The 17,576-nt window shown below is 31.8% G+C and overlaps 1 protein-coding gene across 2 annotated transcripts; it reads right to left on the minus strand.

The window, feature by feature from the left end:
* Window positions 1-14,478: 14,478 nt before the first annotated feature.
* On the minus strand, window positions 14,479-15,851 carry LOC129284628 (thiosulfate sulfurtransferase 18-like). 2 transcript variants are annotated; one of them, XM_054920154.1, is made up of 6 exons: window positions 15,746-15,851; window positions 15,582-15,662; window positions 15,378-15,457; window positions 15,234-15,301; window positions 14,859-14,912; window positions 14,479-14,764 (listed from the first exon to the last, which is right to left on the minus strand). In XM_054920154.1, the coding sequence occupies exons 1-6, from the start codon at window positions 15,760-15,762 to the stop codon at window positions 14,675-14,677; spliced, it is 390 nt and encodes a 129-aa protein (XP_054776129.1). In that variant the 5' UTR covers window positions 15,763-15,851; the 3' UTR covers window positions 14,479-14,674. The 2 variants fall into 2 exon arrangements, with proteins under 2 accessions (XP_054776129.1, XP_054776128.1); XM_054920153.1 differs by having other exon boundaries at window positions 15,231-15,301.
* Window positions 15,852-17,576: the final 1,725 nt, after the last annotated feature.

A 17,576-nucleotide genomic window follows, 5' to 3' on the forward strand; every position in this document is an offset into this window, starting at 1 on the left:
TCCACACAGGAAGAATTAATTTGGTACTAGAAATCTAGATGTCGATGGTTACAATGGGGTGATAAAAACACCAAATTCTTTCATGCCTCTGATGTTATCAAGAAAAGGAGAAAAAGGATTAAGACATTAAAAAATGACGCGGGTGACTGGATAGAAGTCTCTGATTCCTTAAAATCTATGGCCTCAGAGTACTATAAGAATTTATATTCCAAAGATATAAACATTGTACCTGATTCATCATGGCCTAATTACTTCCCTCAAATTGATAGTGAGACCCTCCTTTATCTCAATTTTGATGTTACAGATATTGAGATAAAAAATGCAACTTTTGCAATGGACGCGTTCAAAGCCCCAGGACCGGATGGCATTCAAGCACACTTCTTCATAGCTAATGGAATTTAGTGGGTGTTAAAGTTTGCGAGCTTGTGAAAGAATGCGTCCAAAATCCTAAACATATAAAGAAGATCAACCAAGCTAGTATTGTAATGATTCCTAAAAATGAACAGCCTTTTGGACTTAAAGATTTCAGGCTAATCTCGCTATGTAATATTAGCTTTAAAATCATTACCAAGCTCCTAGCTAGACGTCTCCAATAGGTTATGGATTTCCTTATTGACCCCTATCAATGTAGCTTCATTAAGGGAAGACAAAGCTGTGACAACATTATCATTGCTCAAGAAGCCATCCATACAATAAGACGTAAGAAAATTGGACGGAGCTATATGGCAATTAAAGTTGATATAGAGAAAGCTTTTGATAGACTTGACTAGGATTTTATTGAACAAACTCTTTACATCATCAGTCTAGACAACAAGCTCATTTGGATCATCATGAACTGCATTAGTACTACTTCTCTGCGTGTTTTAAGGAATGGGGAAGAAACTGAAACTTTTAGATCGTCTCGTGGTGTTCGTCAAGGAGATCCCCTTAGACCTTATATCTTTGTTCTCTATATGGAGAGACTTGGTTTTCTCATAAAGGATGCTTGTGTTATGAAAAAATGGAAACCACTCAGATTCTCTTTAAGAGGACCTTTTATCTCCCATCTTTTCTTTAAGGATGATCTCATTTTATTTACAGAAGCTTCCTCCAATCAAATGCATCTACTTAAAAATATCATGGCAAAGTTCTTCTTTGCTTCTGGCTACAAGATTAATTTAGCAAAATCTAAAGCAATCAGCTCAAAAAATGTGCATTCCAACCATGGTCGGGCCCTTTGCCAGATCTTAGGTATTAATCTCACACCTAATTTAGGCAAATACTTGGGGGTGCCTCTAATTCATTCACAAGTAACTAAGCTGATCTTTACACCTATACTCCAAAAAGTCCAATAGAAGCTCTCTTCTTAGCGAGGATGCTTTTTGAATATAGTTGGTCACTCAGTTCTTATTAAATCAGTTCTTTCAGTGCTTCCTTGCTACTTCATGCAATCTCTGCTTATTCCTAAGGGCATCATCAAAGAAATTGAAGGATATAGTAAAAGATTCCTTTAGTCCCAAAACCCATCCAAATGGAAAATGCACTTAATATCTTGGAAGATGGCAAAAGAGAGTAAGCAACATGGAGGATTGGGATTTAAGGACTTATTCAGTTAGAACAATGCTTTTATCATGAAACTTTGTTAAAGGCTCCTCACACAACCTAATCTCCTTTGGGTTAAATGCTTGAAAGCTAAATATAGATGTGAATATGATCCTATTACATCTATATGCAAGAAACGTAGCCCTTCACAGATTTGGAAGAGCATTACAACTGTCTGGGTCTCTTTTTCCTTAGGTATTAGTTGAAAACTAGGAAATGGCCTTAATACGAGATGTTGGTGGGATCTATAGTTCCCTTTGAATCGTCCCCTTATCACTTTTGTGGACAAAAATCATCATCTTCTTAATCCTTATGCATTAATCAAAGACTTTATTCTCCTTAGTGGCTTTTGGAATATTAATACATGGAAATGCTTTCTACCGGACTAGGTCGTGAATAAAATTTGTTCCATACCTCTGCCTTGTTCCACTAATAAAGATTCTTACTGTTGGAGACCTTTTGCAGATGGTAGGTTTAGTGTAAAATTCACTTATAAATTTACCTATCATAACAGTAAACCTGTGGGAGAATCCATTTGAAAAAAGATTTAGAAATGGCAAATCCTGGAGAAAATTAAATTTTTCCTTTGGCAAGTACTTCATGAGAGATTAAATACTAACTCACTTAAAGCCAATCTTGTGCTTTCACCTACTGGTGAATGCCCCTTTGAGTGTCATAGTGAGGACAGTGTCATACACATTATTCGCGACTGCCAAATTGCCCAGGATTTCTAGAAATACTTGATTTCAACTAACCATTACTCTAGTTTCTTTCAATGCAATTTGCAGGTTTAGTTCAACTGGAACTCTAACTATAATTCGGCCAACAATACCTTCTCTAAATGGCCTTGGACGAGAATATTTGGACTGGGATTCTGGTTACTGTGGAAAAACAGGTGTAAAGCCATTTTTGAAGGAGCAAGACTCCCTGCCCAAGAGCTAGTTCATAGCTGCCTCTTTCACATTCATGAACATGTAGCTTTCGAGAATCTCAAACTTGTTATTTTTCCTAATCTCGTTGTAATGGAGAATACTTGGATGCCACCACCAGAAAATACCGTAAGAGTTGATGTGGATGCTTCAATATCACCTTGGAAGAATGCCTCATGTGGTGGTTTGATTCGGAACAATAAAGGTGAATGGATATGTGGATTTACATGTGCAGTGGGAGATGTTCCAATCATACTTGTAGAAATGATGGCCATCAAAACTGGACTTGAGGTCACCTTCTAACTTGGATTTAGCAAAATTATTCTATACTCTGACTCATTGAATGCTATTAACATGATACTACAAGACTATGTAGTAGATCATTCTTGGAGGACTGATATCAATTATATACAAGATCTCATTTACAGCAATAGAGAGGTGGAGATTCACCATGCTTACCGAGAAGTGTTGCAATGTGCTGATTATTTGACAAAACATAACCATCAGACTGATACAACAATTGAATTCCTTCATGTAATACCACCTGATTTGCATGCAATGTTATGTGAGGATAGCTCAAACATCACTTAGTTTGTTATACTTTCTCCAAGCCTCAGGCTTGCCTTTCCATTCAAAAATAAAAAAATAAAAGAAGTTGTCTTGAGAAGATCTTGGTGAATATGTTGGCAAATTATAATGGTAGAGTATATGACTTTTTGGATGATGCTAGAAGAAACTTGGCTGAGGGTGAGGGCGTTTGGCTTTTAACAGCCCCTAAGTCACCATGAAAATTATATCTTGGAATTGTTAAGGCATGAGGGTGGCCTTGATAGTTAAGAATATGAGGTACTGTACCTTAAAATATAAACCCTTATTTATTTTCTTGATAGAGACTAGAATGCATGGTAACAAGTAGGAAAAAAAATAAAAAGCAAGTGTGGCTTAGAGAGGAAATTTTATGTGAAACCGAGAGGTCACTCTGGGGTATGGCTGTATGTTGAAGTGCAATGGTTGATTTTGATATTCTGTTTCACTCAACAAATTTTATTCATGGAAAATTAATATCTCCTTGTCTAACTGTTCCACAATTTATTACTTCTATCTATGGTGCACCTGTTGATAGAGACAGAGGTTTGCTTTGGAATATGTTGAGAAGTTTGGTAAGGGGGTGATAGGTTTATGGCTTTGTGTGGGTGACTTTAATGATTTAAGTTTGCCATTGGATAAGGAGGGTGTTAGGCATGTAGTTTTAAGAATAATTTTGAGTTTTCAAAATGTGCTTTTTGATTGTGGGTTACTGGATCTTGAATTGAAGGGCCCATGCTTCACTTAGAGCACTAGAAAGGATGGCTGAAGCTCATGTGAAGGAGAGGTTGGATCGTGGCAATAGAAATATAGAATTTCATGAAAAGTTTGCTAAAGCTCTTGTCTTTTACTCAGAGCCACTTGGTTCTGATTAAAATTTGCTCGTTATTGACTTTTGCTACAAGGTATCCTTAGGTTGATTTTGTGGAGATTATACAGATCACTCTCTGTCTCTATATATAATCTAAAAAATATATATAAAACCTACTCAATATGCATATTCTGGATCAAATGAATTTTCTAAAAAAAACCTTATATTATAATCTAGAAGGAGTAAATTATAATATATATTAGCACTAAAAAAATAAAGTGCAAGACATCCATTTTCGGGGTCTTGGTCTCTAAAAAAAGAAAAAAGTTCATGAGAAATCAATGTTCTTTGTGCCAAGATAAGCCAATAGAGCAGTAAAAACCATTATTTTTCAAATTTTATCTTTTTTTATACCTTTTTTCTTTAATGTAAAGTAAAATTGTGATATCTTATGCAATGTAAAATGGTAAAAAAGAAGACTGAAGGGCTAGATAAAGCAATCGCTTTATAAACAAAAAAGCTAGTGTATGTCCATGTTTTATGGAGTCTTTAGTCCTTGAGCTTATCTACATGGGCATAGGATACAAAGTAGTGAAGATTTATTACCAAAGATAGTGAGCAATTGTTGGCAACCATACCACAGAATTGACCTTTTGAGGCATTAAAAAGTGAGATCTGAAGTGCCCATTATTATATTGCCCTACATGTAGATCCCTAATCTATCAGCCACGTACGGTCCATGAGAACCATGATTTGAGATAATTAAGTTAATTTCCCATACTACCCTTGATAGAAATGGAAAGTATTTATCACAATTCTAATGAAGTTTTTACTTTGAGTTCTCACATTTAAAAACTTGCCCATGGAAATTCTAGAAAGATGTTTCTATTGTATATGTTATATAGTTTGTGTTTATACCAAATTTGGAGTACCAAGCCCAAAAGTCAAAGGTCCATGAAACCCAAGTCTGAAGAAAGGGATTTTGGCCCAATATGGTCTAGCTAGGCAAAGATAAATAAAACGAAACAAAAATTGACAGAGTCACGCACACTCCTTCTATTACTTGAGAACATTATTATAGTAAGGTCTTTTAAAAATAATTATTTTAAACTTTTTATATCGGTTATTAAGGGAAAGTAAAAAAAAAGTGAAAAGTCAACTTTTAGCATCAGTTATTTAATTGATGTGGAAAGTCAACTTTTTCACGTCAGTTTATGATTAATAACCAACATCAAAAGTTAACTTTCTACAATGGTTATAAATAGAAAATCAATGTTAAAATTTTTTTAACATTAGTTTTCTATATAATTGTTGTTAAAAATTTAATTTTTCTTAAATTTTGTTTGCTTTCTATACATCCAGAACTTAAAACTATAAATTGCATAGAATATACAGCAAGTATAAATAGCCAGCCAACATAATCAATGAATATATAACAAGTTATAACTATATATATATATATATATATATATATATATTTGAAATGAACCAAGATAATATTTTCTCCATATATCTAATATGTTAATCTGTATATATAATTATTCAATTACTAAAAAAACTATAAAATTTTTGTTCAATGTCACTTTGAAAAGTGCTCTTGGAGAAGTTGTTGAGCAAAAATATCTCAAATACTGTCAACCTCTTCTTCATTATAGGACTCTGTATTATTAAAAATTTAAATAATAAAGTTAATCAAAACAATACTTTAGGGACTTAAATATAAGAATTTAAACTAAAAAACAAAACCAAACTAAAAACAAAACCAAACACCTCATCTAATCTTTTGGTACTTCCAATTTGAATTATCTCATACATGTAACGAATAATATAATATCTGCATTCTGTGTTTCTTGGCTGCCTATGGAAATAAAATAAATGAAAATTTAAAATTAAATCAAAACATATGAGGTATAATTAAATATGAAAGCTAAGGGTTCATATTTACATTTGAGTAAATTCATTCCACAGCTGATTTTTGTTTGCATTTTCCAAACTTAAATATATAATATTTATCAATTACACTATTATCAATTGTACACTATCACAGAATAAGCTAAATATAACACCACATATTTGATGTTTATAAGCTAAAAAAGACCAATAAAAAGGCACTGAATACTTGACAGTTTTTTCAAAACAACCATTAAGTATTTAAATATATAATTGATGGTTTTATGATAGTAACTATCAAATATATCTTATTTAAAACACTAGTAGAAAAATGTAAATTAGTGAGGAAATTTAGCAAGGGATCATCTATTCCTCTCTAAAATACCAAGTTAGCAAGGAAATTAGCGAGGGATGTTGATTTCGTAGCTTAACTTAAAATTAATGAGGAAATTAGCGAGGAATTGTCAATCCCTCTCTAAAATAAGATAATTAGTGAGGGATTTAGCAAGAGATTTTATCCCTAGCTAATTACTATAAAAAAAAATTACCTTTTGACAATGACTTTTAATTATACATTTAATTATTTTTATTTAAAAATAATAATTAAATTTAAAAATTAACTACAATATTCATAATAAAATTATTTAATATTTTCTTTATTTTAAGTTGATTTTCATTAATAAAATAATATTTTATTAAAAATATAATATAAAGAATAATTTAAATAAAATATAAATATTTTTAACATATTAATAATTTAAAATAAAATTTAATATATATATGTGTGTATTTTTATAATATATTATTTGATATATTTATGTAGTTAAATAATATATATATATATATATATTTAATTTATCATATAATGCTTGTAGGTGCCTTTCAGTTCAACTGGTAAAGAAGGAGAGCATAAAGCTTGAAAGGTATGAGGTCAAGGGTTCTCAAACCTTGGCTTTGGCATAAACATAATGAATATATGATATGGTAAGGAGCAAGTGACATGGCGCAAGGTGGACAATGACGTGTCATGAATTGTCGCGCATGTAGTGGGTGATAGGGCACGAGATAGTAGGTGACATGGTGGTTGACAAAGCATGAGGTTGTTGATGACATGTCATAAGTTGACATCACACATGGCGGGTTATGTGGCATAATTATTTTTAAATATAAGCATATTTAGCGAGTGATTAGTGAGGGATTCAGTCCCTTGCTAATTTTAGTAGCGAGGGAAATATAATTCCTCGCTAAATTTAGCGAGTTCTTTTTTAGCTACGAATTTAGTGAGGGACAAAAGTCGTAGCTAAAATGCAATTTAGCTATGAAAAATGACATTTAGCAAGGGATTCAATTTTTCTAGTAGTAAAATTATGTTATATATAAATATATTTAACACTTGTTTGAATACAACTATCAAGTATATAAATCATATACTTGACGGTTAAATCTTAGCAAGTGTCAAATATACAACATATTGTATTTGCGTTTGAATTATAAAAATCAATCATAAATTGCAATATAATGCACACAAAATATTTTACCACAAGTGGACAAGTCAAATGCAATATGTTAGTTGGTCAAGATTGATCCTACAAGGAATCAAGCACAATAACAATTAAACAATAAAGTTCTTACCTTTGATTACATTAAGCAAAACCAATTAGAATTGATTGATTAACCAAAATTAAAAAAGTGAACTAAATAAAATGCAATGAGATTCCCAATCCAACAACTACAAATGTTCAAGGCAATCTAGAATCACAAATCCCTTGCCAGCTTCATAGATTTTTCTTTTACCGAATTAATTAATTTTAATGCCAATTTTGTTATCTAGAGTATTGGTAGCTATAAGGGCCTTTCGGACCTCAAATAACCCTCTCCCAAAGTAATTATGTTATTTCTAACAGAATTATCTAAGAGTCAAATTCAACTCAAACTCACTCTAATATGATTATATGGGGCGCTTTGGTATATTTCTATCCTAATTGAAAATTAGATAATAATCTAATCTTCTCATATTACTCAACCTACGGGTCCACATAAATTCCCCTTTGTTAAGGCAAAATCCCAACACCCAAATTCATATTTAATGGTGGCTAAACATCAAATAGACAATTAATTACAAGATTGAGCAACCAAAATCAACGTTAAGTATAAATAGGTAAAAACAAGCTCTAATCCACCCACAAGTTCATAGTTACTCTAGGTCAAAGGTATTCAGCCACTAACAACCATGGAAATAACAAAACTCAACAAAATACACATCCAAATGAAGAGAAAAGGAAGAAGAAAGCTTAGTAGGGATGATTTCTATAACAAATCGCAAGACCCAAATGTTCCCCAGGCTTCTCCAACTCTTTCTCCACCTTAGAATGCTCCCTAGACATGTAGCTGCTAGTTAAAGATGAAGATGAACTAAAATGAAAATGATAGCCATAATCCCTTAAAACACAATTTTAAGTGAAACTATGCATTTTGCTGAAAATTGGTATCCAAAATTGGTGCTACGGCTGAGGCATAATTTAATTTCTTATGGGCTTCAAAATTATTAGCTTTGGACCCATAAATTGGGCCTCCCTATATGAATAAAACCCATATTTAATGCCATAATTGATTCAATAACTTCTACAATTGTCTTGAAATATATCCACATCCACTCTCACAAATAATCATCTATTAAATCATAAATTTGCTAATTAATTCAACAAGATGACTTCCAATTGCATTAAAAACTCTATTAATTTCATTAAAATATTGGAAGTCATTTGTCACGCCTTGAAAATAGAGGGTGACCAGCATGGGTGCGAATCATTTCACACATTCCCGTAAGCTTCAAAATGAAAATGTAATCCATTTTTTTTTTTTTTAGAAGAATCAATTAGATTACATGAAAATTCTAATAGCTCAATACTAATTGTCATAAGAAAGTTTTAACATTTTTGTAAAAATTTCAGCAGAACCTCCCTTATAACTAAGATCTCCTGAAAATTCTACAACATAAAATTTTTATAGATTATAGTATAAATTAAGAGCGTAGCTCCTTCCAGCCAGCAACCAGTATACAAATCAAAATAAAGTCTATCAACAATCTATGTAGAGCAATTAATCTATCTTTCTAAATCAAAATACATAAAGTTTAAATATTGACATAAAAAAACAGTACCAAACAAAAATTCCATCTAATTTAGCGCATTGCCCTTTTAGAGGTTGGTGGGATCAATGTCAGCTAGTAAATTTGAGACCAAAATAAATTTTTTCAGTGAATAACATTCCCAAAATAAAATTTAAAAGAATTAAAATAATAAACTAAAATAATCATGTAAATTAGTTAAAAATATGATAATTCATCATAATAAACTTATAATTCTATAAATCATAATCATAACTGTAAAATGAGAATAAATTGGAAGTAGTTTATTTGATCATGTTTAAAGAAAAAAATTTATTTGTAAATAAATCAAAGTGATATAATTGTCAACCAAAACCATGGAAATTTTGAAAACACATATTAGTCAATATTTAGAATTTTGCGAACTCAACAGAATAGGTAACAAACGTGGACACAATCCATGAGAGTAAATAACCAAACGTGGCTTATGCCATGAAAATAAACATAGACACACAGTCCATGAGGATAACTAATTAAACGCAGCTGAAGCTACAAAAACAAACATGAACACACAGTTCACGAGGGTAATACTAACCAAACGTGGCTCAGGCCACGAAATCAAATATAGATACAAAGCCCATGAATATCAAACGTGAAAACAAAGTTCACAAAACAAACTAGTTAGTTTTTAACCATAGTGCACTATGGGTTAATGAAACTGCCATTAGCAGTAGTGTTCTGTTAGAGTCCTCTAAAATTACGTTTAAAATATGCGAGAAATAATTACTTCTAAAATACAATTTATATTTTCAATATCTAACTCGCATGAGTCATTTCAACTTCCAATCTAATACTTGTTGAAACTAATACATCATAAAAACTATTCGAGCTTGCGTTAATTGAATAGCCATACATTTCCAGAGTTTAATAAACAAACTAATTTCACAACTCTTTGAAATATATTTCTTGAGAAAATAAATGCACATATCATCATCAAATTTTCCATTATTAATGTTCCATAATTTCCAAAACTAATGTAATTCATAAGAGTAAAATGTTTCAATAAAAGTCTATTACAATAAAATAAATTAAAGGGAATGTTATTCACTTACTTGTTGTAGTTTCAAATTTTCAGAATATTCTTTCTTCAGTTTCTATCAGGATCCTCTTCTTCCACATGTCTTATAAAGACATAAATAAATTTTAATAAATTTTAAATGTATTATACAATCTCAACCAATCCTCATCATTTAAAATTTCAAAATCAAACTTCATGCTTTACAGTTGGTCCAAGTATTATCATTCATATTACTAATTTCTTCCAATTTATTTTAGTCATGCCCTTCTATTTACTTGAAGTAGAATTTCACCTGTAATTTTCACCAAACACTTTAGATATATTATTTCTAACTATTCAATTTAAAATATCCAACAATTTACTATCATCCATGTAAATGCCAAAATTTTAAATGGTTACATAAAATTTCATGGTTACATTTCTTTGAAGTGTACAAGTTCATTCATAATTCCATATCTTCCATATTCATACTTCTTCTTCTAGGCATTCTTTCAAACACTTTATGATTATATTTTTCCCAAGCTTAGACTAATCTTTTCTTTCAAATTTCAGCTTCCATAAATCTTACACTACCAATATCCATTATGATCCCAAGAACCAACAAAATTTCAAACACTCAAAAATCAAGTTTAATTCCTCTTACAAGCATTGTAACAACCATCTTATAGGCACAAATTTCAAATTTCACACCTAAGCTCTTTCTCTTTTAAATCCATTCTAACAATTATTCAAGATCAACCAACCCAATAAATCAACTTAGCTTACATATTTTGAGCCATATATATATATATATATATCATTGTTAGTCCTCAGGATAGATTTTTCTAGATCAATTGAATTTCTTTCTTCTCCCATTTTCAGCACGGGTAGCAGAGGCAACACATAGAAATTTATAATCTCCACAATATCATCCTAGCCACTCACACACATAGATTATACAAAGAGAAAGAGGAGAGATTGAAGCTTCTAACCTTAGATGAACCAACACACATGGATAGAGGAAGGAGAAAGCAACTTCGAATGGTGAAAAAGGAAGGACTACCATCGTAAATGAAGAAGAAGAGTGAGCATATCAATAACCGAAAAACAAATAAGAGGAAGAAATCTTAGCTCACCCAAAGCATTTGTATGCACACAAAACAACAAGGTGAAAGAAAGAGAGATTATGCATACTTGAAGCAGTGACAGAGGCAGAAGAACAATGATAAAATAGGGAAAGAACTCATAGCTGAGGCGAACGGACTAGCAGCGGGCACACCGGTGACGACGACCCACGCAAACGACGGCGCTAGCTACAGTGAGGAGGAAGAAGGCAGTGATCAGTGGGAGGCAGAGCAAAATGTCGGTCAGACTCTAAATCCCTCTCTGCTCCAGAACCATCAAAAAAAAGGAAGAAGGAAGAGTTTAAAAAATCTGATGGGGATAAGGGCAGTTTAGTAATTTCTAGAAGCAAGAAAATAAAATAAAATCTCACCCTTTTTGCCTCAGCTAGATTCGAACCTCAGACCTATGGGGAGAATGTTTACTCAGTTGCTACTACAATAACTTTCCTTATCATATATATCCTAAGAATTAATATAATAATTATTAAAACTCAAACTCATATATTTATTTAATTTTTTATTATTTATTATTTTTTGGGCTATTACATCATCAAACCCCCACACTTAAACATTAGCTTGTCCTCAAGAAAAAGAAAATCACTATACAAAATATTAAAATAAATTGTGCATATTGCAAAGTCACATACAATCCAAACTTTTAAGAACTTGATCTAACTAGAAACCTTTCTCCCCTTCAAAAAATAAAAGCAGTAAGGCAATTAATTAAGCAAAGATAATTTTCAACAAGTTATTCCTCACCAATCAATTGTTTACACTCTACGCTCAAGGTGTTACAGGTTAGTGTTTCACTCAATTCTATCTATTGTAAACCATCTACTATAGGCTTGCTTCTCATATTAATCTCCACTTAATTATGCCAAAGCACACACAAATCAAAAGGATTTTTCAAAAGTTATAATGTAAAAGGTATGGTGATGAAAAGATTAGATGGATTGTCACTTTTATACCAACTCTAATAACGTTATAGGCATTTTTGCTCTTAGCCCATGATTTCGTGGGTATTTTTGCTATTGGCTAACGATTTCATGGGTATTTTTACCCTTTATTAGTCCACGTCAGCAAAGACTAGCGCGTGACATGTATAATCAATATTTAATAGTTAAAATTAATGGCGTTAGGTCAAAGTTAATGATCTGATTACTTTTACACCTACTCATATAACATTATGGGTAGTTTTGCTATTTTACTCACTTTAGAATATTGGGTGGTTGTGGTTGACCACTTTGTGGGTATTTTTTTCCCTTTACCCTTAAATTTAACACATCTTCACTATTATTCTTTTTTTGTTTCATGATCATATATATCATTTATTTCTAATTTTGTATATAACATAATAAATTTAATCTCATAAATATCTTTTGAATAATTTTATTTAATTTTAAATTTTTAAAATTATTCATAAGAAATTTTTTCAACAATTTAAATGGTAATTTTATAAATTATTTCCTATAATTTAAAATTATATTTAATTTTTTAAAAATACTTTTAGTGGAGACAAATGTTGTCATCAAAAGTAATTATACAAATTATTTATAATTTTTAAATTATTTTTTTATAAAAATACTTTTGATAGTAACAATGTTAGTTTTGGTAGAGACAATTAAATGTTGCACTTTTAGTAGTGATATTTAAAAGTCGCTATTAAAAATCTATTTTTTTGTGATGACTTTTGGGAGCGACATATTGTTGCCGTTGAAAGTGGACTATTGGTGTTTATAAGTTTCAAATTGCTCATAATCCTTCATTCTTGCAATGTTCTAGTAGAGCTTTTTTGTTCTCCTTCATTTTTTCTTTGTTCATTTTTTTTTCAAGCTACAAATCGCTCTTATTTTTGCAAAAAAATGATCATATGTCACGACGCATGTACCACATGCTGCGATGTGTGGTAGAGAGAGGGACCTTCATGCTCTGATAGCTTGTGCACCATGGCATGCTATACACGCATCGCGACATGTGGCACAAATTCATCTTTTTTATTTTTTTTCTCACTTTTTGACATTCGAATGTCTTGACTTCACTTCGGACTCATTCCTAAGGCTAAGCGAATAACCCAAAATATCCATTAGCCCTTTATAATTACAAACCATATTAGTTTACTTAATTAACTTCATTTATTCGGCTAATTAGGAGTTAAATTCTTTAATATGTTACATAATGAGGTCTCATAAACACATTACCTAAACATGGCAATTTCAATTAACACGTCAATTCTTGGGTCAGTTTGATTGTGTTGTTATAAAAATGATATTTTTGATTTTATATTGATTGATATTGATTATAGTTATTACTTGAGCATGGTGTTGAATTCGTGATATTTATCTCCACATATGAACAAACGATTCGGCCCATCTTTACATTATATCATACGCTCATCTTTTATTAATAGAAATGACCATTCTGTAATTATAATACTCAGGCAATTATCCTTCTTTTTTTTTTTTTTTTCCCGGCTAGCAAGAATTAGTAAATTATCTGTGTAAGCGTGAGATTTGTTCAAACTAAAGAAGAAAATAGCTATGATAGTTCATGTCAAGTTAATAAAGGGGGAAAGCAAAAGACAAGTCATGTCAATTACCCAACAGTTTGGATCAACAATGACGTGTCATTGACCTTTTTGGGAATAAAAATTCAAAAATAATGATCTTTTTTTTTTGTTTTATTAATTTTCCTTCAGTTTTATTCCTGAGACACAGCCACCCATGCACGCATACAATTCGTGTTAACATTAAATTCAAACCTAAGAATTCTTTCAAGAGAAAGAGGTGGCATTACTGTTAAGATAATTATTAGTTGACAAAAAAAATAACAACCATTTGAAACTTAAAGTATGCATTTTTTAGGGAAAAAATAATAAGCATTTCAATAAACTCCCAACATTTGTGTTGGATGAAAATTGAATGAATTAAATTTTAAAAATATAATTCGACTCATACATTGAATATTAGGCGTTTGGTTGGAATAAACTGAAATGGGCATGGAATTTAATAGTGAGAAATGTGAGCTAATTAGTTTGAAAGAGATACTGCATGATTTAATAAATTAATAAAATAGGAGAGAATGTGCTAAATTAGATCATGAATTTTTGAAGATTATATAAAAGAGAACAGGAAAATAGAAGGAGAATTAACGTGCAGGGATTTCATAATTAATAAAATCATATTTACCTTAAGGCGACTCTGTTTGACTAGGAAGTGTGACAAATAAGGAAAAGGACATATAATAAAATTAATGACCAAACAGAGTTACAGACATAAATGGATTTGAATTTGGTAATTGTAGGTACTAAGTGCTTGTATTATCTAAGTCGTTGAAATCTATATCAACAACTCAAATAAACTCACTCATTTATTAATTAATCTCAAGTAGAGTATGAGTTTAAAATAATTAATTTGGATTTTAATGATTTAATTAATACGAGTACTTAGTTCATGTATCAAATACAGTCACCAAATACCAATCCAACATAAACATGAAGAGAGGTGGAGGATATGGATATATGAAGTCACGAGGGGAAGCTGAATAGTAAACACAGAGAAGGCATTATAAGTTTGGCGGTTCATATCAGATAAACTAATCCTTGGCCACTGCCGCTTGCACGGGCAGTTGGTTCTTGACCCATTCCAGATACCCTCCTCCCATGTTCCTCACATTCTTGTACCCCTGCCAGTGCCATTTCAATATTCATTCATCATTACTATTCTCAGTTCTTACATAAATAAAGTGACCTTCAAGTATTTCAAGTGATTCCACTTACATCATCCACAAGATCCCCCGTCGCTTGCATAGATCTCACCCCGCTCTGGCAACCCTGATCATTGCACACACCTCATCAGCTATATTTTGCCCTTAACTAGCTACTTGTATTTCTTCTAATACAATTTGTAAAAATAATGACTTGTCTTATTAATGTTAATATGAGATATATTTACACTAAGGAACAAGATTTATTAAGATCTATTAGAGAATAAAATAAAAATTCATAAAGAATAAAATAATAGTAAAAAAAATAAAATAGTTATGAAAACTCTAACTATATAGAATAATATATATAATAAAAAAAATCTAATATTGTGGTATGTTATCTTCGTTCTGAAAATAGAATTCCTAAGAAAAAAGAAATGTTTACCACCACCAAATGATCTTCCTTGTTGCAGGATGACCAAACCTGGTTCAGAAACTCTGGATTCTTCACCCTCCCTGTTGCACGACAGCAGAGATTCAAATAAAGAATAAAGACGAGGTGTCCTGAGAGAAGAAATTAAAATTCCATTACCCTCTGGCGTATCAAACATGTAAGGAATGTTTATGATCCTGTCCACAGCTGGATGCCCTTCCTCGAACTCTTCCGACGTCCTGTTTCACGATTGGGTCCAATTTCTCCGCATCAAAATTATTATGTTGCCCCCAAAAATATCAGCAAGTGTTCGTCCCATTTTCTCACCGAAAATGACCAAACAGAGGATAGGAAGATTTCTACCTTACATCGAGATAAGCATGGCCGGCATGGGTCAGAGCCTTGGCTGTGTGCACGTCAACGGTGACAACCTCGGCTCCTGAACTGCACCACAAAACAAAAAGAAAGATGGAGAGAAAATGGCACTGGTTGTACAGCGTATGGGGAGTCAGATTAGAAGGTCGAACCTTTCAAGAATGCTCATCACGAAGAATTGGAAAACCAGTTGAAGGAGGAGACGAAGAAGTCTGGATTGCTTTTCGTTTCCTGTAAAATGTGATCCAGGAATTGCTGCACGAGTCGGATCCCATCTTTTGCGGGACAGTTTGTTATTAATGCGCCACGTCACCGAAAACGATTGTGGGACCGTTTGTTATCAATGCGCCACGTCACCGAAAACGACAGCTTTCGTCGGGCTGTAGCCATTTGAGTAAGGCCACCCGTACCGTATTAATTAACAGTAAAAAAAGCTTCAGCTTTATCCCTCTCCGTTTTCTTAAAGTATTAAGATTACACTGCTTTTTTTCCCCTTCTGGTGCAATATTGGATCTTGAGATTGAACTTAATTACATCTATCATGGTGTGTGTACATCGGGATGCAAGCTATACATCCATCATCGCTCGAGAGAATTATCACAACTTCGTTGAGAATTATTCAAGATAGTCTTTTAAACCTGACATGACATTACACAGTAAAATCTGAAGCTCCGTTCCGTCGAAATTCTTGGTCGACAGCTTGACATGTGATAAATGTTCAAGTTCTTTGTTGGAGCTATTCGGCGAGATCAAAACGTTAGCTGGAAATCACGAGTCATCTTAGTTATTTTATTGTTTATTATTACAGATTATATTGGGTTTGTTGAGAGTTGTAATTCCTCTTTTTTAGATTTGTTACTATATAATATCTTGCAGATCATAGTAGTACAGTGAGTCATGAAATAGTGATGTTTAGTTGAGAGTTTAAGATTTTAATGTCTACTTCATCATACGCCACCAGAACTTGCTTGTCACTTGAAGGAAAAGATGCTCAGGCTTGTTTGACAACCTATTCTGCAAAAATTATTTGGTAATGTATTTTTAAAAAATATTTAAAAAAATAAAAAAATGAAAATATTTTGTTGTTTTTATGGGATATTATTTTAGAGGACAAAGAAGAATGAAAAAAACTTATATTTTCATCATTTTTTATCTCAAAACATATTTTACAAAATATCAATTCTTAAAACAATAAAATAAAAATAGTTTTAAACAGGCTTGAAATTTTTCGAGACTGAAATTTGGTGCTCTTTAAACCTCAGTAAAAGTTAGCCACCCCTAACTCAAAAAGATTGAATTTGAGCTAAGAAAATTGAATAAGATAAATCGGTTGGTATCCCTTTCCCTCTTAGTCACCCTTTGATGATTCTGGTTTATATATATATATACACACACACACATATATTTCTTGGTTTTTGCCGCACATGTTTGCATACGTTGCCTTCTGTAATTTCATGTTGGTTTAAAATTTCTTTCTTTACTTGCATTCCAGGTTGCAACTAGTCTTTTAAAATTCTATAACTAAATGACTTTTCTCAAAAAAAAAAAAAGTAAAACACACACACACACACACACACACACAGCACATACACCCACACTAATAAGGAATCATAATAAGTTTCCAACAGAAAAGAACATTCCATGTCCCGAAAGTAATATCCAAATTATCAACTACGCAATAATCCAGTCCAGCAATAACTTGCCATTTACTCTTTTTTTCCCCTTTCAAGAAAATGCCATAAAAAAACCATAAAGAACTCAAAAGAATCAAGTTGCATTTGATTTTTTAAAACTTGCTTTTGTAGTGATCTATGTCGGGTTCAGTTATTTGTATCTATCTCTCTAAACCTATGCTCACTTTTCACATCTCAGTCCCTTGAGTTTACTTGTTAATATGTTGATGAGGCATAAAACCCACATGAAGCACAAGAGAGAGAGATATAATTTAAAATAAATTAAATTAAATATCATACATTCTATATC

This window comes from Prosopis cineraria, unplaced genomic scaffold (genome assembly GCF_029017545.1).
Source record: "Prosopis cineraria cultivar Desert tree isolate PC_DT_omini unplaced genomic scaffold, ASM2901754v1 PC10, whole genome shotgun sequence".
NCBI classification, from domain to species: Eukaryota; Viridiplantae; Streptophyta; class Magnoliopsida; order Fabales; family Fabaceae; genus Prosopis; species Prosopis cineraria.